Genomic DNA, 25,045 nt, shown 5'->3' with positions numbered 1-25,045 from the left:
AATGCCAGGGAGAGGAGGCAGGTGCAGTGATGACAGATTTGTATAGTTCTAGGTTTTTTGGCTATTGTCAACAAATTTTGGAAGATCAAATCAGGAGCCCTTGAATGTCCTCAGATTAATTTAGAAAGTTGCTCCATCCAGAAAGAGGCCCTTAACTTTTTTAAAAAAATATTTATTTATTTATTTATTTATTTATTTATTTATTTATTTGAGAGAGAGAGAGAGAGCGTGCGCGCACATGCACGTGAGTGGGGGAGGGGCAGAGAGCATCTCAAGCAGACTCCCTGCTGAGCATAGAGCCTGATGCAGGGCTCCATCTCATGACCCATGAGATCATGACCTGAGCCAAATCATGAGTTGGATGCTTAACTGAGCCACCCAGACTCCCCTAACTTTTTTTAAAAAGAGTAAATTCTCTTTCTCTAAACCAATCTAAAGGTCCTTTTCCTCTTTATCCTTTATAAACCCAATGTATTAGTTAGGGTTATGTACCTTTACATGTGACAGAAAAAAAAAAAAAAACCCACAAAATAACTATGGCCTATGTGATTATTTCTGTTTCATATAAAAGAAGTCTGGTGGTAAGCAGTTTAGGGTAAATTTTACTTGTTCTACAAATTTGTGAGGAACCTAGATTCCTACCAGCTTGCCACTTGCTATCCTTCATCCTCATGGTCCAAGATAGCTGGTAGAGCTCTGGCCAATCCACCTATATCTCAGCAATAGAATGGAGGGACCAGGAAACGTACATTCCCTCCCTTTGAGGAGACTTCCTTGAAGTTACAACAGGACTTAGCCTAATTTAGGCACAAGCCATATGTAGCTGTAAAAGAGGCTGGCAGGTCTTCAACTGAGTGGAAATGGCTCAGTCAAATCTGGGTTCTTACTGCTAGAGAAAAAAAAGAGAATGGATATTCAGAGGTAAGTAACAATCTTTGCCTCCAAATTTTGGCTGGGGTCCAGGAAAACCTAGAACACACACTTCCTAAATCTGAGTGTAGAGCACTTTCACATTTTAAATTTGTGTTAGAATACTATATTTTGCCAAGCTCTCCAGCATATTTAGTTGTCTTGTGATGTTTGGTTAAATGTGGCTGCAGAATAATGTAATTGGTGAATGCCTTTGGTCAGTGGTCTGTTTCTATTTTGTTTTATTTTTCTTAATATCTGCTTTATGAGATGTAAACGACACACCATAAATATTACCCATTATGTGACTTTTTATATTTTTTAAATTTTTAAAAAAGATTTATTTACTTATTTGAGAGAGAGAGAGCATGAGCGGAAGGGGCAGAGGGAGAGGGAGAGAAAATCTCAAGCTGACTCCGTGCTGAGTGTGGAGCTTGACTGGAGGTTTGATCCCAGGACCCCAAGATCACGACCTGAGCTGAAACCAAGAGTTGGACGCTTAACCAACTGTGCCACCCAGGTTCATTATATGGCTTTTTAAAGTGTACAATTCATGGGGCACCTGGCTGGCTCAGTTGGTGGAGCATGTGACTCTTGGTCTTGGGGTTGTATGTTTGAGCCCTACATTGGTTGTAGAGATTACTTAAAATCTTTAAAAAAATAAAGTCTACAATTCAATGTTTTTAGTATATTCACAGAGTTGTGCACCCATCCCTGCTATGTAATTTTAGAGCACTTTCATCACTCCCAAAAGAAACCCTATATCCATTAGCAATCACTTCCTCATTTCTCTCTTCCGCAAGCCCCTGGCAATCACTAATCAACTTTCCATCTCTGTGGTTTTGCCTATTATGGACATTTCATATAAATGGGATTATATGTGGTCTTTTATGACTGACCTCTTTCATTTAGCATACTTTAAAGGTTCATCCATGTTGTACCATCTATCAGTGCTTCTTTATGGCTGAATAGCATTCCGTTGTATGGATATCCATATCTTGTTTATGCTTCTATCACCTGATGAAATTTGGGTTGTTTCCACTTTATGGCTCTTATGAATAAGGCTGCTATGAACACTCATGTACACATTTTTGTGTAGCCATGTGTTTTCATTTCTATCTTGTATATATCTTGGAGTGGAATTGCTGAGTTATATGACAACTCTAGGCTTAACATTTTGAGGAACTACCCAACTCTTTTCCAAAGTTGGCTGTTCCTTTTTATGGTCCCACCAACAATGCATGAGGGATTCCATTTTGCTGCACCCTTACCAGGACTTGTTATTTTCCTTGATTTTAAGTCATCTTAGTGGGTGTGAAGTGGTATCTCATTATGGTTTCATTTCCATTTCCCTGATGGCAAATGATGTTTAACATCTTTTCCTATGCTTATTAATCATTTATATATCTTCTTTGGAGGAATGTCTATTTAAATCTGTTGCCAATTTTTAAATTGGATTATTTGTCTATTGTTGAGTTACACAAGCTCCTTTTCAGATATGTGATTTGCAAATATATTCTCCCGTATGTTGGCAATCTTTAACTTTCTTTTTTAAAATTTTTAAAAAAGATTTTATTTATTTATTTGAGAGAGAGTGATAGTGAGAGAGAGAGCTCGAGCAGCAGTGGGGAGAGGGAGAAGCAGGATCCCCACTGAGCAGGGAGTCCAACTCAGGGCTCCATCCCAAGACCCTGGGATCATGACCTGAGCCAAAGGCAGACATTTAACCAACTGAGCCACCCAAGCGCCCCAATCTTTAACTTTCTTAATGGTGTGTCTGAAGTACAAAAGTTTTTAATTTTGATAAAGCACCATTTTTCTTTCCTGTTCATGCTTTGTTACCATATTTAAAAACCATTGCCAGCCCAAGTTCACAAAGATTTACTCCTCTTTTCTGCTAAGAGTTTTGTAGTTTTAGTGGCTAATATTTAGGTTGATAATCTTTTTTTGTGTTAATTTTTTAAAGATTTTATTTTATTTATTTATTTGAGAGAGAGAGAGAGAGAGCACAAGAGGGGGTAGGGTCAGATGGAGAAGCAGACTCACTGCCGAGTAGGGAGCCTGATGCGGGACTCAATCCGGGGACTCCAGGATCATGACCTGAGCCGAAGGCAGTCGCTTAACCAACTGAGCCATCCAGGTGCCCCCTTTTTGTGTTAATTTTTGTATATGGTGTTTTTGTACTCTTAATTTTTATAGTGCAATAACAAAATCATTGTGAATCCTGAATATCTCTCCAAAGAGGGTTCAAAAACCTTAGGAATTCACAGTGGAACAGATTGAACTCTTTGGACTGGATTGCCATTGCAGTTATAAACAATATATTCTAGAAAGAGTAATATGTTGTATCAGTGCTTCTTTTGTTTGTAATTTATTGTAGATAATTTACAAAATGACCCCAGTTGACTGATGATTACTCTCCCCTTTAGAGCTGGATATAAACAATTGAGTTAGGAATTGGTAGTTTAGGTTTAGGAATAATATCTTCCATGTTCCTAACAGACACCATTCTGCCATCATGGGAATTGTGACTGTAAACTTTCAATTTGTGGTTAATCAGAAAATTAAAGTTAGACAAATACAATCAAAAGTAGCCCCAACTGAATGAATGTAAACTGGTAGAGCCACTGTGGAAAATAGTTTGGAGTTTCCTCAAAAAAATTAAAAATAGAAAAACCCTATGATCCAGTAATTCCAGTAACTGGGTATTTCCCCAAAGAAAATGAAAACACTAATTCAAAAACACAAATGCACTTCTATGTTCATTGCAGCATTGGTTGCAATAACCAAGATATGGAAGCAACCTAAGAGTCTATTGATAGATGAATGAATAAAGAAGATGTGGTATGATGCAGCCATAGAAGGATATAACTCACCCAAAGAAGGATGGGATCATGCCATTTGAGACAACATGGGTGGATTTAGAGAGTACAATGCTAAGTGAAAAATACCATATGATTTAACTCATATTGTAATCTAAAAAAAAAAACCAATGAATAAACAAAAAGCAGAATCAGACCTATAAATACAGAGGACAAACTGATGGTTGCTAGAGTGGGGGGAATGGGGTTTGGGAAAAATGGGTGAAAGGGAGTGGGAGATGCAGGCTTCTAGTTATGTAGAGAGTCAGTCACAGGAATAAAAGGCGCACCATAAGGAAAACAAAAACGATAGCCCCAACTGGGGAAAAAAACAACACTTTTAAGCTAGCAAAAACTAGATTATCATAATGAAAACAACTGTTGAGAAATTCTAAATGCCTCTTTCAGATTTGCACATATGTATCCATTTATTAAAGGCAGGAATTTTTAAAATCACAGAAATAGGACTAAAGGGATCTTAAGAGTGTTATCTCTTCTAGCCCTTAACTTCCAGGTAGCAAAGTATCATTTTCCCATTTCTATTTTACAGATGAGGCAGATGAAGGCAACTTTTTCTCAGTTTCATTTCTTGGCTTTCTCAGTTTCGGCTTCTTTCTCAGGTGGCCTTGTTCTAGTGGAGGCCCCCGGCAGCAAAATAGAATAGTCATCCTTAAAGCTATCCGTCTAAGAGGAAATTGCTTCTCTTTCCTAATCATTGTACTTCTACCAGTTGTCCCAGAATTGTGTCCGCTTGGCTTGACATGGAGTTGTGTATATAAGTGCATGTATAAATACACTTCCCCCTTCCACCCGGAGAAATTCCGTGAGTTCCTACAATGATACAGTTAGTAAGTGATGGAGCTGCGCCCCTCATGTGTTCTCTGTGTCAGCCCCATCCTGTGCTCTGTGTGCTTCACCAGAACTGGCTTCAGTCTCTTCAGACTACAGGACAATACTGGATTTCTAATATCTCTTTTAATTCTGTTTTAGACTGTTTCTTATTTTATAAGCTATTACATTTGCTATAGCTTACATTTTTATTATATGTACAAATTTTTTCTCTGAAATAAGTTTAAATTTCTTGAGGTCTTCAGCTGTGATTTATGTATTTTTTAAATGTAAATTTTTTTACATTTTTATGCATTTTTTTAAAGATTTTATTTATTTATTTGACACAGAGAGACACAGCGAGAGAGGGAACACAAGCAGGGGGAGTGGGAGAGGGAGAAGCAGGCTTCCTGCAGAGCAGGGAGCCCGATGAGGGGCTCCATCCCAGGACCCTGGGATCATGACCTGAGCCGAAGGCAGACACTCAATGACTGAGCCACCCAGGCGCCCCTTTTTTTAATGCATTTTTAAAATGTATTTTTTTTGAAGTTAACACTTTCTTCCATATAGTAGGTACCTGGCAAATATCTGCTTATTTGAGCTACCTGACTTGACACTGAAACAGAGAATAGAATTCTCCATAGAGAATATGAAAATAAGAAGGGAGTCCCACATGAGCCCCCAGTTAGAGGACGAAGGGTAAAATATCTAATAGGACCATGAAATTCACGGTTCTAAATCTGAATAAAGCAATTCAAGCACATAAAAAGTACTGATGAAAACTTATGCTTCTTTTTATGGTATAAAATACATACAGAAGACATTCCTAAGAATAGAATATTTTGTGAAAGAAGACTCTTTATTCACTCCCCAAACTGAAGTCTGTCCAGGGGCAAAATGGATCCAGGTTCAGAATGCTTTAGATGTACTAGGAATGGATTTATTCCAGGGAGAGTTTTCATTTTTGTCAATTAGATATGATTTATAAATAGAAATTATAGAAGAAAAGCCTTTAGGTAGTGAGAGAACATTTTAAAGAGTACATAAAGACTTATATAATATCTTCAATCTAAGACTACAGTTATACAATTTTAATCGTTTTTGTAAAAAACAATATAAAAACTTAAGGGAGAATTTTAAAAAAATTTTATTTATTTATTTAGAGAGAGAGCATGAGAGCGTGAGCTGAGGGACAAGCAGAGAGATAGGGAAAGAAAGAATCTCAAGCAGACTTCCATGCTAAGCTCAGAGCCAGATGCAGGCTCACTCTCACGATCCTAAGATCATGACCTGAGCTGAAATCAAGAGTCGGATGCTTAACTGACTGAGCCACCCAGGCGTCCCTATTAAGGGAGAATTTTATTTTTTTTAAAGACTTTATTTATTTATTTGACAAAGAGAGAGAAAGGGGAGAGAGAGATAGAGCACACAAGCAAGGGGGAGCGGCAGAGGGAGAGGGGAAAGCAAGTTCCCCATTGAGCAGGGAGCCCGACACCATGCTGGGCTTGATTCCAAGACTCTGGGATCATGACCTGAGCCCAAGGCAGACGCTTAACCGACTGAGCCACCCAGGCACCCCTAAATAATTGTTTCTAACTGTTGCAGAATGTGAGCTCCACGAGGGCAGGGATGTTATCTGTTGATGTGCTACATTCCCAATTCTTTTTTTTTTTTTAATATTTTATTTATTTATTTGACAGAGACAGAGAGAGCACAGATAGGCAGAGCAGCAGGCAGAGGGAGAGGGAGAAGCATGCTCCCCACTGAGCAAGGAGCCCAATGCGGGGCTCAATCCCAGGACCTTGGGATCATGACCTGAGCCGAAGGCAGACGCTTAACTGACTGAGCCACCCAGGTGCCCCTATGTTCCCAATTCTTAGCACAAGGCTTTGGGGTTAGTGGTTATTCACAAGATATGTGTTAATACATGAATGGATTTTTTACTAAAAATATCATCAAAGAAAATCAAAATCATAAAACTATTATTCAAAACAAGGTGCAAGTTACATTGTTGCCTTAAAGCTTGCAAAATCAGCTGAAAATTAATAAGATAATTAATTAATTAGATAATTAAGAGAAAGCAGAATGAACTATTGGCAAAATTATTTGGTCAAATAACATTCCTGGGCATTGCAAATATCCATAGTACACAATGTTGAAGAGCAGTTAACTTTCGTCATCCACTTTCCAGCATGACATATGAAGAAGTACTCAACAAGTTATTTATTACTGACAATGAACTGCAGGATTTTGGCAATTATTTTGTAAACTGTGGTGTAAAACTGGAAAATAGGCATGTATAAGGCAGTTTTGAGTAGCTAGGAACTATATTATTACAAGAATAAAAGAAGTTCAGCAGTCACCAATATGCTTCCTATTTTTGCTTTGGTTGTTTGAGGACAGAGTGAATATTCTAAAGATGATCAAGTTATGACCTCTAAATATACATTTTTTTTTTAGCATACCTTGTGTGAAGAAAGATGTACAAGTACAACATTCTTGTTTTCTCCACCGAAGTATAAAATACTTTTTATCAAGGGAAAGGTGGTCACATACCAGTTTTAGAAATGAGAAATGGGACACTGATAATGCCAGATAATTATTTCTCACCAAGTATAGCTTAGCACTATGTTCAATATCTAAAATAGAGTAAATTTACTTCAGGGATAAAATATCATGGTTTTTAATGTTGAAGATATCAGGATTTCTTGAGAAGACTGAACTATGGCACAAAAACATAACTCTTGCACAACAGTTGACTTTCTTTCTTTGGAGGAAAATATCAGCGATTCATTATTGGGAATATTTAAAAATAGCATCCAAAAGTTGCTGCAATATGAAGAAATATCCAGCAGATCTCACAAAGTCCTCTTTGCTAGCAGGCTATGTTCTACTCTGTGTAAGCCCAGTCACTAATTTGGTGATTTGCTGTAAAAAGAGAGATCTGGAATGATATTGCAGCTCTCTCTGGCTCCCATGTTATTGACCTTGCCCTGGAATTTTTCTTCACCTTGGCTTGCTTAGCAGATTGCCCAAACTGTGCATGAGTTCTACCATCTGAAAGCTGGGTTCATTTTCCATCTCGACTCATCTGGAACAAGATTCTACAGGAAGGCTGCTTTCCTTTGGCCCATGCCTAGTGCCCTAGTAAGTGGGATTCTGCCTGATTTCAGCTAGCTGCTGTTTCCCCCCCCCACCCCCCACACTGTTTGAGATGGAAATGCTCTGATTTAATACCACATGGTGGATATTCAATGCCCTCCCAGACTGTGAATTCCTACTGATTTTCTTTGCCTCTCCTGTCTAACCTTATTATTTCAGAAGATGTTAATTTTATTATCTTGTTCACACTAAAGATAGTCATCCAGGAATTATTCAGAGGAAAACATTGGTTGGATGCTCTATCTGGTTACCTGGAATTTATTCCAATTTTTGAAAACATAGAATAAGCAGAAGTCAGTTTACTTTTTATGATTCATCAAAGACTCTTAACATTTCATGGGAAATGACCAATAGAACTTGGTCAAGAATCCCTACTGACTTTATAGGAGATAAATTTGTTGAATTTAGCAAAAACTTTCTCAGAATGGGTTCCTAATTACAACTCAAACCTTTGCTGCAATACTTCTGGTAATGGTTCACTTATTTGTGATGTATAAAGATCTCATAATTACACCTACCTTGACATACACAGTCTTGGTGCACTGGGACTTCACCATCCCGAGATTATCTCAAGTAATTTGAAAGGTCAGACTGAGAGGATGGTGCAGACCAGCAAGTGTACTCTAGAGTCAAGAGTTGTATTTAGCTTGTCCACAATAGGATAGTGGGGCCAATGGTTTATGGCTGTCATCCACTCGAATGGTTAATATCTTTGTGGTGTTGTTGCTACATTTTGAGTATCCACATTTTGAATATCATCCATGCCTGTAATAATTCTTGAGGATTTCTGAGCCTTCTAATCATTCAACATATTGCTCCAGATTAACAATAGGAGACTGGCCTACTGAATCACTAAAGGATGCTTTTTATAGACTTGCTTCTCTCCCTTTCTGAATTTCAAGGCTGTTAAGGATGTTCCTCTGTCTCCATCAACCTGGCCCAAGTTAGTCTTTCCTAGATGCCAGGGAACTGGACAAAACTGGGTTTTTAGCATATAAGTTAGGTTCTGAGATTAGTGTCATCTCAGATTCAATGTGCAAAAGTTCATTATGGCTAACTGCAAAGATTTGTTCATGGGAAACTAGCACGGAAACAATTTCACAAAAGGATACTCTCTTTTTAGTTCAAAGATGGCTTTCTTTTCTTTCTTTCTTTCTTTCTTTCTTTCTTTCTTTCTTTCTTTCTTTCTTTCTTTCTTTCTTTCTTTCTTTCTTTCTTGAAAGAGAGTGAGAACACATGTGAGCATGTGTGCGAGAGAGCAAGCCCGGGGGGGAGAGTCAGAGAGAGAGGGAGAGGGAGAGAGAGTCTTTTTTTTTTTTTTTAAATTAACATATAATGTATTATTTGTTTCGGGGGTACAGGTCTGTGATTCATCAGTCTTACACAATTCACAGTGCTCACCGTAGCACATATCCTCCCCAATGTCTATCACCCAACCACCCCCTCCCTCCTACCCCGCTCCACTCCAGTAACCCTCAGATTGTTTCCTGAGAGTAAGAGTCTCTTATAGTTTGTCTCCCACTCTGGTTTCACTTTGTTTCATTTTTTCTTCTTCCCCTATGATCTTCTGCCTTGTTTCTCAAATTCCACATATCAGTGAGATCATATGATACTTGTCTTTCTCTGATTGACTTATTTTGCTTAGCATAATACCCTCTAGTTCCATCCATGGCCTTGCAAATGGCAAGATTTCATTTTTTGATGGCTGCATAATATTCCATTGAAGATATATACCACATCTTCTTTATCCATTCATCTGTTGAAGGACATCCAGGCTCTTTCCATAGTTTGGCTATTGTGGACATTGCTGCTATAAACATTGGGGTGCATGTGCCCCTTCAGATCACTACATTTGTACCTTTAGGGTAAATACCAGTAGTGCAATTGCTGGGTCGTAGGGTAGCTCTATTTTCAACTTTTTGAGGAACCTCCATACTGTTTTCCAGAGTGGCTGCACCAGCCTGCATTCCCACCAACAGTGTAGGAGGGTTCCCCTTTCTCCGCATCCTCGCCAACATCTGTCATTTCCTGACTTGTTAATTTTAGCTATTCTGACTGGTGTGAGGTGGTATCTCATTGAGGTTTTGATTTCTATTTCCCTGATGCCGAGTGATGTTGAGCACTTTTTCATGTGTCTGTTGGCCATTTGTATGTCTTCTTTGCAGAAATGTCTGCTCATGTCTCCTGTCCATCTCTTGATTGTATTATTTGTTCCTTGGGTGTTGAGTGTGATAAGGTCTTGATAGATTTTGGATACTAGCCCTTTATTGATATGTCATTTGCAAATATCTTCTCCCATTCTGTCGGTTGTCTTTTGGTTTTGTTGACTGTTTCTTTTGCTGTGCAGAAGCTTTTTATCTTGATGAAGTAAGTGAGAGAGAGTCTTAAGCAGACTCCACACTGAGTGCAGAGCCTGACATGTGGCTCGATCTCATGACCTTGAGATCACAACCTGAGCCAAAACCAAGAATCGGATGCTTAACTGACTGTGCCCCCCAGGTGCCCCAAAAGATGGTTTTCTGATGCAGCTTTTCTATGCTTTCATATCAGCCAAAGAACTTGGGTCTTATAATAGAGAAAAAAAAAAAAAGGCTGTCTTTTAAGAGAATAAATATTAACTTCTAAGTATTTTAGAATTATTACTTGAGGTTTTATAGCAGGTACAAATTTCAATCTAAAAAAATTCAGGTTTACAAGAAGCATAATTTCATTTTTCTATAACTCAACTCAATTTCTATTTCAAGCTCTGACTTCACAAGGGGTGGCAGACACTTAATCATAGTCAGCATAGCAGGGACTGCATCTAAACCGAGGGGATTTACACAGTATCAGGGTGTCAGAGGAAGGGGATGGAGCATTTGATCCTTGCTCCTCCTCTACCATGCTGGCTCCCCCCAAGATTTCCAATCTGCATCCTTCCTCAATAGCAGACATCCCCACAGATTGCTGCTGGGTCAATCTTGGTCTATCAGCAAGGCCTCTTTAGGTCTGGTGGTTTCCGTTGCCTCTGCACCCTTTTGGATGCCTGGAAATCATCAGGCTGGATTTCCAGAACCTTCATGGTACTATGTAAGGCTTCACTGTTCATTATGGTAACTATCAGCCACATGCGGCTATTTAAATTTAAATTAATTAAGATTAAATATCTACACTCGTTTCTCAGTTACACTAGCCACATTTCAAGTGCTCAGTAACCCCAAGCGGCTAGAGGCTACTATATTGGACAGCCAGGTATAGAACATTTTGTTCATCACAGAAAGTTCTATTGAACTGTACTGTAAAGTCTTGGCTGAACTAGACACACAGTTCAGCTTTTTCTTCTCTTTAGGGTCTTGCCTCCTCCCTTTGGGCCTAACAAGGAAAAAGAATGTGAAGTTATCTCTCTCAGCTCTCAGATCACATAGATGGATCCTGTTATTTCAGTTGCCCCTCTCCACGGCTTGTGCCAGAATAGAGAAGAGAGCAGTAAGTCCTGTTCTCAGGGACCCACCAGCATCTAGCTTCGAAATACTTTCCTCCCAACTCTTCTTCCCCTTCCAGTTCAGGAAATCCATTTCTCTTCTTTATAAAAGGAAGTTTTACTATTGTCTTTAGCAGCACTCTATGATAGGAATATAATGTGAGCCACATGTATAATTTAAATTTTTCCTGTAGCTACATTAAAAAAGCAAAGTAACAGGTGAAATTAATTTTAATGTCTTTTATTTAACCCAATATATCCAAAATATTATAATTTCAACACATAATCAACATACAAACTATTAATAAGATATATTCCATTCTGTTTTTACATGCTAAGTCTTTGAAATTTGTGTATATTTTATACTTACAGCACATCTCAATTTGAACTAGCCATATTCAACTAGCCATATTGAACACTAGTGTTCAAGTCACCTGTGGCTAGAGGTTATGCTACTGAACAGTGTAGGTCTCTAAAAGGATCCATTTCATTACTTCCTAAAGGGCTAGGATTTTGAACTCAAAAACCAGGGGAAAATTCCCTGTTACTCTGCATTCTGTTATATTCCTTTCCTGAAACAATGAGCAAAGACCAGCCTACATGATGATGGGTGTGATGCTGAGGGTGGATAAGGGTGGGATCAAGGAGGAGAAAAGCCAATAGGATAAAAAGAAGTACCTGGAAAAACAACTACTACAGAAACCATCAGTTAATATTTTGAAAGTATTAGCTTGCCTCAGTGAGTTTTTTTTTTTAGGACATAAGAATTGATGTAGGATCGTCAGGAGTAAATTTGTTTACTATGGGCTTGAAAGAAATAATTTGGGGGTGCCTCAGTTGGTTAACTGCCTGACTCTTGATTTCAGCTCAGGTCATGATCTCAGGGTGGTGAGATCAAGCCCCTCGTTGGGCTCTGTGCTGTGCGTGGTCTGCCCCTCCCTGTGTGCTCTCTCTTTCTCTCTCTCAAATAAATAAATAAATCTTAAAAAAAGAAATAATTTTATTAGCAGTTAAAAATTGCAGTAGTGTTGTATATAGTCTAACTGCTATGGTAACTGGAAAACAATGCAAAAGCCTGCAGTGCTATTTTTGGGAGTAAATCTTATTACTAGGACTAAGGCACAGATAAGTTCTATTAGTAGTTAAATCCTGCAATAATACCTCTGACAATTTTTACTGTAAAAACTGTAAAACCTAAATATAAAAATTTTATCACCAGGAATGATCATAATTCAAACGTTTGGTTGCATTTCATAGACTAGAATCCCCATTTTGGAGGTTTCTGAAACAGTGACTAGCAAAGCTGCTTCATGGAAAATAAGTTCTATAATTTTAAAATTGTCATGGCAAAGAAGATTGAAAGTTTTGGGATGGCATTTTCCACTTATTTCTTCATATTATATCTTCACTATGAGCTTGATGATATTTAAAGGCAAAATTGAAATTATTTTAAACGTTGAATCTTCTGTTAAGTAAAACACCTATAAATTTTTGCATTCAACACCTGGGTCAAATGAACAGGACAATCAAAGTAACATACACCCACAGGTCTATTACACACAGATTAAGCCTGGGATGGAAGGAAGTGATAAATAAGACCTGAGTAAATAGGGAATTAGAAAAGAGTTTGAGGTGCAATTCCCCTGTGGAAGTGGGGGGAGGGTCAGGAGGATGTACACACTGGTAGGTAGAGAGAATGGGAGGCCTTAAGAAAAAGGTAACTTCCAGCATGCCCAAAGATCTCAGCTAATATATGGTATGAAAGGCGGTCATGAGGATTGAGGGTAAGTGAATTCCTAGTAATTATTATAAAATCTTGAGTCCACATAAGTTATTGGTTTTCCACTCTTGGTAATCACCAAGTCATTGGGAGAGGAATAATGTTAAATGCACTGTTTCTTTAGTCCTGAGGTAGCTATGTTCAGTAGCAACGAAGTATTGCCTGAGTATTCTTGAAGGTCTGGTTGTTTTTTTCTTGACCATTTATGAAACAAACACAATGGTGTACATTATTAATTACCACTTATTGACTGTTTACTATGTATCAAGTACTTTACCTACATATCTTCCATTTTTTCAACTTCCCAGAAAGGCAGGCATGGTTATTTGTTTGACAGAATAAGAAGCTGAGACTCACAGAGGTTAAGTAATTTGTGTTATTGTCTTGCATGCATGCTGAACATCTATTTCTGAAAACTCTTCTGAGAATAGGGATTGTATCTTTTATGTACTATTAATAGTATTTATATTATCAATACTCAGTTGTTTTCAATAATTTTCAGCTAAGCAGATGAAAAAAATCTTAAGATATTCTGTATGGAAGAGTCTTCATAAATTTAGTTAGCAGATTATTAAAAAAAAAAAAAAGTTATGAGAGAAGAAGTAGCTGTTTGATGGAGCCTCCAGGAGCCAGCCCATGAACTTGAGCTCAGCAGCAGAACAATGTCAAGGTCTGATCTTAATTTCTTTTTAGAAAGATCTATTTATTTACTTGAAAGAGAGTGAACAGAGGGAGAGGGAGACAAGCTGACTTGCCACTGAGTGGGGGAGCCTGACATGGGGCTTGATCCCAGGATCCTGAGATCATGACCTGAGCTGAAATCAAGAGTCAGATGTTTACCCGACTGAGCCACCCAGGTGGCCCATTCATTACTTCATTTTGAACCTTGGCCTCTTCTTAGCTACCTATGCAGCTAGAATGAAAGAGTTTACATCCAAGAAAAATACTTCCCCTAAAAAGAAAAGCAATGTCTTATAAGAAACTCTGTCAGTCTCTTGAGAAAATTCTCTAGGCGTTCTATACACTCCTCCTCCTTCTTCTCCCTCAAAAGAAAGACTTGTATTTAAAACTGATTGTTTTTTCTTAAAGATTTATTTATTTATTCGAGACACAGAGATACAGAGAGAGAGAGAACATGAGCAGGGGGAGAAACAGAGGGAGGGGGAGAAGCAGGCTCCCCGCTGAGCAGGGAGCCCGATGTGGGGCTCGATCCCAGGACCCTGGGATCATGACCTGAGCCGAAGGCAGACGCTTAACCATTTGAGCCACCCAGGCGCCCCGAAAACTAATTGTTTTTTTTTGAAAAGATTTATTTTAGAGAGAGTGTGTGTGTGTGGGGGGGGGCAGTTGTTGGGGGAGGACTAGAGGGAGAGGGAGAGAGAGAATCTCAATCAGACTCCCTGCTGAGCACTGAGGCAGATGTGGGGCTGGATTTCACCACCCTGAGATCACGACCTGAGCTGAAACCAAAAGTTGGACACTTAACTGAGCCACGCAGGCGCCCCCAACTAATTGCTTTTAAGATAATTTCTTTACAATAAAGTCTCTCTCCCTCTCTCTCTCTTTTTAGGATGAGAAAGAGTATTAAATGAAACTAGGTTGACCACATAAGTTTGAAAAGTTCTGAAGAACAATAATAAATAGGATACAAAACTCTCCTGATCATCATGTGGGTTGTTCCTGAAGGGCAACTTAGATTAAAATAGTTTATGAGCATTTCTATAAATTAGTCATTAAAAAAAACCCCATACACTTAAAGTCTGTTAATGATGCAGAATATATCACTATATGAGATCATAATGGCTGTAGGTTGTAGTGACTTAGTAAACCACTCAGGAAGGACATTTGAGAACTCTAAGATGTACAGAAAATGAGAATCAATATAAATATTATGGTTATCTTAATATTTTAAAATTAAAACTGTAGCAAAATAAGTGATATCTATGTCCTTTTCTGTAAAATGCACATTGTGTTCTTGTGGTATTATTAGATCACTTTATTGAAAATGGAAATAGAATTAGATACTATATTCCAGCTTTCTGTTTCCCCATCTCTCCTGATTCTTCAGTCACTCTCTCTCTCCTTTCTCTTGCTCTTGTGTCTATAGATGGGATCAACTCTCACTCACCACTGCCCTCCTCTCCTGTCCTTCAAAGAATACTTCCCTAGATAGACCCTAATAACTTTCAAGCTACTTTGTCCATCCACTCTGCTCTCCATCCTCAGTAAGATTAACAATGGCCCTTAATTGTTTCTGAGACCCTACTTGCTTGTTTTCTTTTCATGTTAGCTACCCTCTCTTTTTTCAAACTATATGCTGATTGCTTATAGGGTGCTCTTACTTCTCTGACCATTCCTCCTCAGTCTCTTTTCCACTTTACTCTGCTTATTCCTTAAATGTTGGGACCCCCATCCCCCATATAATTCTTTGCCCTCTTTACACCAAGAGGTCTGTGACCACCTAAAATTGAAAGCAAATTTTTGTGTTTTATGATAGGATAAATTTCCCTCCTTTGGTTAGTGTCTATAACTTTCATCATATTCTCAAAAGGATCCTTGGCTCTTTTAACAAGGATAGGTGTCCCTGCCCTCACACTCTCCTTAGGTTATTTCATGCTCTTCTTTGCCTAGAACCACCCTTTTTATATGCTGGCCACTCCCGAATCATTTACAGGGGAAAAAGAAGATAGCAAGAAAAATAAACCAAGATTCAAAGAAATGTTGAAGAATCAGAACAAGAAGAAATTGCACCGTAAACATTTTGCTTCTAGCTCAGCTTACTGTATCCCAGGACCAGTAGACTGAATGTTAGGTGTGGGTTGGCAGGGTCATTACTTAAAAAAACCCCAGGAGAAATCGGGTGAAACCAAGGCTCTGTGCGCAACACCCTGGTTGCTAGTGGCGGAGGAGTAGGCGCACCCAGCTCCTAGGGTGGGGATAGGAGAGTACAGGAGAGAAAACTACAGGAGCCACGGAGCCCACAGCTGCTGAGAAGCCAACCCCGGCTCTACTTTCAGACTCCAACCAGAAACCCCGCCCGGCACCCAGCCGCGCCTTCGACGGACATCCACCTTAAGCAACCATCTTCCAGTTCACTATAAACACTCCTTACTCCTCCCGCCTATCGTTTCCCTCTCCAAGCCAATCAGAAGAGTGGGCGGGATCGTCCCTGGTGGGTTCCAATTTTTTTTTTTTTTTAAAGAAGGGTAGACTGTGCGCGGCGTTCCGGCTGGGGGAAAAACACCTCCAGAGCTAGGGGGTGGAGCCCCTGTTATGGGCACCCAGATCGGCCAATGAGGTGCCCCCACCACTGAGAGGCCCGGCCACCGAGATGGGCGGGGCACGCGCGGTGCCGGGCCAATGGCGGCGGGGCGGACGGAGGTTGAGCCGCCGCGGGTAGGGTTAGTGTGAGAGGTGCGGCGGGGGAGGTAATGATGATGGTGGCGGAGGAGGAAGGCGGGGGAGGGGGTGCTGGGCTCTGAGCGGCGGCTCTGGCAGGGTTTTGTAGGGTGGGGGACGGTCGCGGGGCGACTCCGTCCGGGAGGGGGCGGGCGTGAGGCGCGCCGTCCGCCTGAGGGGCTGCAGACCCCGGCTCCCGCGAGCGCCGCGGCTGGCTCGGCTGTTCCATGTGGCTCCGGCGGGGATGGAGGACTCGGTGGCGGCGGCGGCGGCTGCTGCTGCGGCGGCGACGGAGGAGCGGCGCTGAGGAGGGAACCGGGCCAGACTCAGCCCGACAGCGGGATTAGAGGTGTGAGGAGGGGGCAGGAGTGGAGGTGCGGCGGGGCCGGGGCTCGGGGACCGGGCTGGGGTCTTCTGGCATCGCTTGGGTGACAGGGACCGCGGGCGAGCCACCGCCTGCCACCGCTGTGGGGCAGGGGTCGGTTCTGTGCGTGAGGAAAGGAGGCTCCGGCAGACTGTTCCCTTCGGAAGGGGGAGGGAGGCACCGCACCCCGCACCGTGCACTTGCCCCGCTGGTCATTGCTTAACGCCCAGGCAGGAGTTTCCATTTCCCTCCGGTTGGCAGCGAAGGTGGAGAGCCCGAGTGGCCTGGAGCCAGGACATTGCCCTCCCTCTGCCTTGAGATTTCCCTCCACTCCTCTTTCCCCATCCATTTCCCCCTCCGACTGAACAACAGCATTCCTCCTCGCTCCTTAATTTGTTCCAAGCACATATTCTAGGACTGGAGGCTATTAATTATCAGCCGAGAAACAAAGTTTATTTTAAAATGTTCCACTCCTCCCTCTGACTGGCAGTGGACATTAAACAGCATCCCTAGACTTTCCCGCTCTGCTCGCCCTTCTGTGATGCTAGGAGGGGGAGGTAGGGCCCCGACTTGCGTTTCTCGATTGTTGTTGATGGTGATTACCTGGAGTGTTGCTCCACGTCTTCGGTGTGAATTGTAATTTCTTCCTTGATGTCTTGCATCCTTGATGTTACTGGCTTTTGAGGTTGGTGTTTTGTTTCATTGTTTGAAAAACATGCAGGGAACTGAGGTTGTCTGTTGCAGTGTTATCTAACATGGGTGGTTAGTCACTCCTCATGCTTCTCTCATATTTTTCTCTCTTTGTTTTGCTTTTCAGTCCTCCAGATTATACATCATATAGCTCCTGAGGTGGAATGGTCATGTCTCCATGAGGGAACCTCCTCTCATTCATCCTGTCATGTGTATCATACTGTTCTTGACTGGGCCATTCATCTAAGATGGGATTTACCCTGTGAAACAGGGAGAAGACTTATGGACCCCAAACATCATTTCAAGTTGTAGTTGAGTTTTTTAAAGTACAGACATACATGCAAAGCTTCTTTGCTTTGGGCCCTCTGCTTTGTTAAAGCTGCTGTATTGCTAACCCAGAACTGCTCCAGTGACTGATCATCATGGCTTCAGTTTGGAAGAGACTGCAGCGTGTGGGAAAACATGCATCCAAGTTCCAGTTTGTGGCCTCCTACCAGGAGTTGATGGTTGAGTGTACCAAGAAATGGTAAGACATGTCTGGGGTTAGATTTTGCTGTGGCCTAAACTCACTGTGGCCTAAAGTCAGCTGACAGCCGACTCACCTTTCTGTAGTGCACGAGTGTGTACAGGCTGGGCAGGGAACAGATTACTCCAACAAGTACTGTGGTATGCACTGTTGCTGCTGGTACCATCCCTGTGGGTTTTAATTACTGCACTTCAGTATGGCTCATAGGACTGTAACTGTGAGAGCTTACTAAGTACAGAAGATTTGGTCTTGAGGTCTTTCATCATTAGTGTTAGCATAACTTTGATTTTTTTATAATTTGAAGGAGATACAGAGAATGCTATTGAATATTGTAAACATATGCATATGTATTGTAACGTATGCGTTTTAATAGAGTTATAGAAATCTATATTTTTGTGGGGTGGTGATAATCTATTTTATTTTGTTCTTGATTTTTCATTTTTCTTGGCTTAAAATAAGTAATTTTTCATTATTTTAATAATGGAATGCCAGTCCATAATACAACCTTAGAAATTCTTTTGTTATATGCTTAGTCAGGCAACTGTATTCTATCTTAATTGCCTAATGGGATACATTTCTTGGCCAGACTTAAGGAAGCAATTAGTAGTTCTGGCCTATGATTTGCTTCTTTCTACTTGAGCAAAGTAAATTTAGGGCTTTCTTTTCACTGTCTCGAATGGTAAGCAAGAATTCTTATTTAGTAAGAGAAAAAGAGTTAATGTTAAGCAAATGGTCCTTTGAGTTTTGATTTATTACAGTGTTTAAGTAGTATTACTGCAAAAATAAGTCCATTTCATTGTCCACAAGGACTGTAATCTCATGTCTGTACCTCTCTTTTTAACATCCTTTTTATTAGATGAAAAAATAAATTGCTCTATTCTAGAACTCTTAAAGCATATTTGAATATTGGGAAACTACTTTATGAATGCTTTTCTCTTGGACTTGTTAGGAATGTTATGTGCAATTCAAGAAATCATGCACTGATTACCTACTTTACACTAGGTACTGTGGCTTTAGAATTGAATATGACATAATCCCCACCCTCAAGGAGCTCACAGTCCAGGGTAATAACAGTCATGTAAATAAATTCACTGTGATAGGTACAAGAATACAAATATGTATGATGTAGGGATTTTAATGTCTCCATCACTTAACAGTTGGTTATCCTTGGGGACAGGTTATTTAGTTTTCTGTGATTTAGTTTCCATATCTGCAAAAGAAATAATGGCACCATTTCATAGGAAGAGTTACTGTGAAGATTAAATGAGTTAATACATGTAAAATGCTTGGAACAGTGTCAGGCACAGTAAATGCCCAGTAAATGCCATTATTACTTACAAAGTTGGCAGTGGGGAAATAACTCTTTAAGGGTAGAGGGTCTTGGGATGGCTTCCTGGGTTCTGAGTTGGGTTTTGAAAGATTCATAGTAGTTGGCCAGAAAGCCAAGGGGGAAGAAAGGAAGGATATTCTCGACTGAAGCAACAGCCTATGCAAAAAGTATGGAGGAATTAAATAACATGGGATGTGCTGGAAATTCAAGCAGTGTAGTTTGTTAATAATGGGGCTTAAAGTGCAGGATGGGAGAAGTGCAGTGGGATATGATGTTAGAGAGGTAGGCAGGATTCCAATCATGGAAAGTTATGTGCTTAGACTATTATATGTGGCTTGGACTTTATTCTGTGATAGTGAAGGGCTTTGAGTAGAAGATACATTAGGTTTGCATTTTGGAAAAATCACTTGGATGATAATGTGGAGTAAGGATCATAATGGAAAGGGTGATTGGAGGCAGCAATGTCTGCCTACTGTTGCAGTAGGTAAGGTGAGGGAAAAGGCTTAGACTAAGGCAGAGCACAGGTAATTGAGAGGAACACTTAGGACACAAAATGGATAGGGCTTGGTGGTCATTTCAGTCAGGGGTCTGGAAAAGATGGGGATGAGAGAGAGGGAAAGGCCTAGATTGGCCCCCAAGTTTCTGGTTTGGAAGACTGGGTACTTAACTAACCTAAACTAGGAAATGAGGAAGATCCTCATTACAAGTATTTTTTTAACTGGGCAGTATACTGGGAATATCAACTTTTAAGATGGTTAAATTTGAGTCTCCTTTTTTTAAGGGCAATAGAACATATCAGGTGATTCTTCTAGTGACAAAATCAGTTTCTTCCCCATAGTTTGCAGTATGGCTGAATTTTTTTTTTCCTTGAGAAGTATGTAAGTTGTTATTAATATGTCTCAATGTGAAAGCAAGAATGAAAATTTAACTCGATTACAGTTGAATAGATGGCTTGATCATTTTTAGGGATGGCCATTATGGTACACCTATTAAATTAGGTCTTTATGATAGGATATGGCTTTAACACTAGAAGCATTTGGATGTTCTGGAATTTTCAATTTTATAGTAATAACATGGAAGATAAATTGCAAATGTTGAGAGGATAAGAAAATAGATCTGGTATAGAGAAGAAGAAATAAACTATAAAAAGAGAACAGATAGCATTCCATTGGGATTGTGTCTTTGGAGGTAACCTGTATATACAGGTTCCATTGGCTTTTAGAACTGTGCTATTTAAAGTGTTTTCTGAGAAGCAGGAGCATTTGCAACACCTGGGACCACCTGTTAGAACTGCTGACTCTCAGACCCTGCCCCAGACCTACAGAGTCAGAATCTGCATTTTAGTAAGATCCACAGTTTGCATATTAAAATTTAAGAAGCAGCATTTTAAAATAATGTTTTCAACTTTCCCAAGTGTCCATTCATGACTCCAGGATAAAGTATATTCAAAATACACTGACTTCTGCATGAATTTGAAACTCAGGGAATGAAGATGAAACTCAAGAGATTCAGGAAAGGCATAGTGTGTTGATGGAAGAGGGTCCTGGGAATCAGGGTATGTTTTTAAAGAGGGCATGTGTTCTTTCTGTGATTAAGGAGAGGAGAATGTTTCCCATGTTCTTTTGTCATGGCCATAGGGTATGAGCCTGGATATGACAGATAACAGGATGAAGGTAAGGGTTTAAGGATATTTTTTTAGATCTAGGCCATGAGCAAACTCACAGTACTTTACCTTTGATCAAAGGATGGATTCTATAGATTAGAGGATTTGGGGCTTCTGCTTTCTCAAAGTTCTTTTCTCTGTTGCTGTCTTACCTATTTTACCTTTGCTCTGGCTGATGGGTGTGAGTTTCTTTAGTTCAGTAGAGTCCACTTCCTGATTCTTTCATGTTGTAGTGGTTCTAGAACTTAGGTGAGGAACAAAAGCCTGAATGACTTATTAATCTAAGAGAAGGACACTATACTGTGAGGTCCTATTCCTCATCACTCCTTGATTGCCATGTTAAGGCTCTAGCAAATATGGAGTTGGTAGGGGTTTGTATCTTCTACTCCTATTGTTGTCTCAAAGTCATTTAATTATTAATCACTTAATTGATAAAGCTGTTGGCAAGTAGTGAGATGGCCACTGGAGCTGAGTTTGAGGGAAAGAGACTGTGCTATCTTTTTTCTTAGTTTCTTTCTTACCTGGTTCTTTTTTATCATTTGCAGGCTTTTAGATTCTGAGAAAAGTCTTCACTTTATGAGCTTTCAGGTATTTAAGGAAACTACTTCAAAGTTTGCAAGTTGTGGTTATAATTTAGGTTGTAGAATTCAATTCTGGTAGGAGCTCCCTAATATATGAACCATTATGTATGAGTATATATTATACTTTGTGTATGTGTCTTTATCATCTACCTATATGAACATATTTTATCTAGGTTTTTATATTTTATCTAATTCTCAGTTATGGCATTAAAAAAGTATTTAAAGTACTATAAACTTTTCCCAAAAAGGCATAAATATATTTGTTTCTTATCTTTCCATGTCATGTAAGAATTCCTTTTTTTGTTTTTAAATATATATTTAATTATAATTTATTTTAAAAATAGGTAATACAATCACATGGCTCAATATTGTAGAGGTACCAAAAGGGGTGTGTGTGTGTGTGTGTGTGTGTGTGTGTGTGTGTAACCCTGAAAGTAACTCCTCATTTTCTCTATTATTCCATACCTCTTTGCAAACCTTGTGATCTCAGGATTTGAAAAGTAAAAAAAAAAAAAAAAACCACACACAGCTCTTTCTAGTGCTTAAGTTTGTGATGCTTGCCTGTTAGATAAAATATAAACTCCTTAATATGATATTCTAGGCTTCTGTAACTGATCCCAATTTTGTTTTCCATTGGACATTAGAATGTTGCATGTACTTTAAGTATTAACCTGAGTTTATGAAGGCCAAATTATATTCATAAGTACTCATTCAGATCCACTTCTTTGGATGGCTTAAGCAAGCATTTCTCTATTGGCCATTTAATGGAGTGAGAGGTACATCAGCTTTCATGTAAAGAATCTACTTTTGAAGTACATTAAAAAAATAATTGGACACAAGCTTTTTTTAGGAGTCTGTTTTAGGAGTATCTGGAAGGCCATTGTGTCTAGAACAAGGGATAGATGATAAAGAGGTGAAGTCTGAGAAGTAGGTAGGGGTACGTTAATGTATGGCCTTGAGATCACGCTAAGGGCTTTTGGATTTTAAGTGTATAGGAAGCAATTGGAGAAGTTTGAGCAGGGAAGTGATATAATATGATTTACATTTTAGAAAGATTATTCTGGATGTTTTGTGGAATATGAATTGTCATGAGTAAAAATGGAAGCAGGAATACTAGTTAGGAGGCTATTGTAGTAGTCCAAGTAGCAGGGAGGTAGTGGTGGAGGTGGTAGGAAATGGTCAGATATATGCAGGTAAGACACATATACTACCACTACACTTTACTGAGGTGTAACTTAAACTTTTGCATCCAGTAAAATGCATCAATTTTAAGTGTATAGTTCAATAGGTTTTGACAAATGTATAAACCTGTGTAACTGGAAACAAAGGTTTTGAAGTTATAATTGGCAGGACTTAACGATGGATTAGATAGGAGGTAAAGTGAGAGATGGCTGAACAAGCAGGTGAATGCAGTGTTAATTACATGGATAGGGGACACCTGAAGAAGAAAAGGGGGCCATCAAGAATTGGCTTTGCTTTTCTTAAAGTTTGGGACATCCAGATGGAGATCTTAATTAAGCAGTTAATTAGAAGAGTCTCGAGGTTAGGGGAGAGAAGGGATTGGAGTCTCTTAGTATATAGATAGAATATATAACCATGGGGCTGTAAGAAATTTCCTGTGGTGTTAAATAGATTATGAAGACTGAGGACTGGGCCTTGGGACACTTCAACATATAGAGGTAGGAAAGAAGAGGAAGAGCCAGCAAAGAAGACTGAAAAACAAGCAGTAGTAAGGTAGAGGAAAATCAGGAGAGTGTATTCTTCAAGGAACCAAGTGCAAAATGTATCAGGAAAGAAGTGTTTAACTGTGTCAGTTCTGTTGAGAGGTTGAGCAAGATGACAGTGGATTTGGCAAGGTGGAAAGAGCTGGTGACTTTGAGAAATGGTTTCACTGGAGAGGTGGGGATAAAAGCATGATTAGACTGGGTTAGAGGAAAGGAGGTGAATATGGTCAGTGTAGATACTTTTCATGGAGAATTTTGCTACAAACCAGAGAACTAGGTAGTAGCTGGAGAGGGACAAGGGGTCAAGGTATGTCTTTCACACGGAAGATATTGCAGCACATTGGAATGCTGATGGAAATGGTCAGTAAAGAAGGAAAAACTGATGATGTGCTGGGAGAGGAGGTAACTTCAGGAGAAAAGTCCTTGAATAAGAGAACAGGAACAGGATCCAGTACACCAGTGTAAAGGTTGAACTTGAGTAGAAGCAGGGACAATTCATTGTTAAAAGGAGGGGGGTAGATGACATGGGTAGAGAAGCAGGTAAGTTGGTAGATTTGGTGCATGAGGGTGTGGACATTCTCTTCTGTTGGCTTCTGTTTTCTCAGGGAAATAATATTAGAGGTTACCAGCCAAGAGAGAGGTAACAGAAAGAGGTGTCAAAGGATTGAGGAGAGAGGAGGTATTAAATTGTCAAAACAAGAATTGACTGGGGAAATTCAGAAGGATTGATGGGTAGTGGTGAGGAGCTTCTTAACTTTGTGGTCAAAAATTTAAAGTGAATGCAACCAGCAAGTTTGCAAATTTTAATTCAGCTATGTTCCTTGTTTGGGTGCAGGCATAGAATAGGCAGAGTTAGATTTAACCAGGGATGGGTTTTCTCAGGAATGTACAACTGAGAAAGAAGGGCAAGGAAATTGAAAGCGAATGCACGGGAGTGGTTATAGTAATGAACCATGTAGTATGAGATGGAAAAGGAGGAAAATAAGGACATGAAAGGTAGGATGGTCAATGAAAAAGAGAAGAGAATAATGATTTTGATATGTTAAAGAGGTTGAATAGTTGGTGGGTTTGGGTTACCAGAGTGAATGAGCTGGAAATATGGGAGGTAGGAGTCAAAGTGAGATGTTTGATTGTGGAGGATGTGGTTAATGTTAATGACAAGATAAAGGTTGTGGTCTCCTTTTGATCACATTTGCTTATCAGTTAAAAAAAATAAGCACATGGGGCACCTGGCTGGCTCAGTTGGTAGAGCATGCGACTCTTGATCTCGGGGTTGTAAGTTCCAGCCCCACTTGGGTGTAGAGATTACTTAAAAATAAAATCTTAAAAAAATTAATAAAAAATGAGCACACATCCTCAATATGTTTTTATTTATGCCATATACATTAAATAGGAGTATACCTTAATTTTCTTTTTTTTTAATTAAGTGGAATTTCTTCTATATTTGAATGGGTCATTCTTTTGTACTATAAGACTATAGCTGTAGGGTATGACAATGGCAATTGGTGGTTGAGATGGAATGGAGGAAAAGATTTTGGGGACTGAAAAGGTTGGTCAAGGAATTTATAGGCTGAAGTGTGAGACAGATTATCTCTGTGGCTCTTGAAGTTGCCAAGAATAATTGGAGGAAAAATGGTTAAGATAGTCAGGTACTAAAATCTTATTCAATGAGGGGAGAGATAGGGCAGAAAGTTTTACTTTGTAGGACTTCTTTTTACAAGTTATGTGAATCTTGAACACCTTATTCCTTGAAAGGAAATAGCTGAGT

General features: G+C 39.6%; 1 protein-coding gene across 16 annotated transcripts in view; it reads left to right on the top strand.

Moving 5' to 3' along the window:
• EHBP1 (EH domain binding protein 1) overlaps window positions 1-25,045 on the top strand; it is a 420,362-nt gene that overhangs the window by 67,615 nt on the left and 327,702 nt on the right. For 5 of the 16 annotated variants that reach the window (XM_032410884.1, XM_032410883.1, XM_032410878.1 and 2 more), the window contains exons 1-2: window positions 16,496-16,748; window positions 17,581-17,979. In XM_032410884.1, the coding sequence (XP_032266775.1) occupies window positions 17,876-17,979 (104 nt within the window). In that variant the 5' untranslated portion in view covers window positions 16,496-16,748; window positions 17,581-17,875. Of the gene's footprint in view, window positions 1-16,345; window positions 16,429-16,495; window positions 16,749-17,212; window positions 17,449-17,580; window positions 17,980-25,045 lie in introns of those variants that run through there. The other 11 variants (XM_032410880.1, XM_032410877.1, XM_032410881.1 and 8 more) reach the window with 6 other exon arrangements.

Source organism: Phoca vitulina, unplaced genomic scaffold (genome assembly GCF_004348235.1).
Source record: "Phoca vitulina isolate PV1807 unplaced genomic scaffold, GSC_HSeal_1.0 scaffold12, whole genome shotgun sequence".
NCBI lineage: Eukaryota > Metazoa > Chordata > Mammalia > Carnivora > Phocidae > Phoca > Phoca vitulina.
This window is presented reverse-complemented; position numbering and strand designations above follow the sequence as displayed.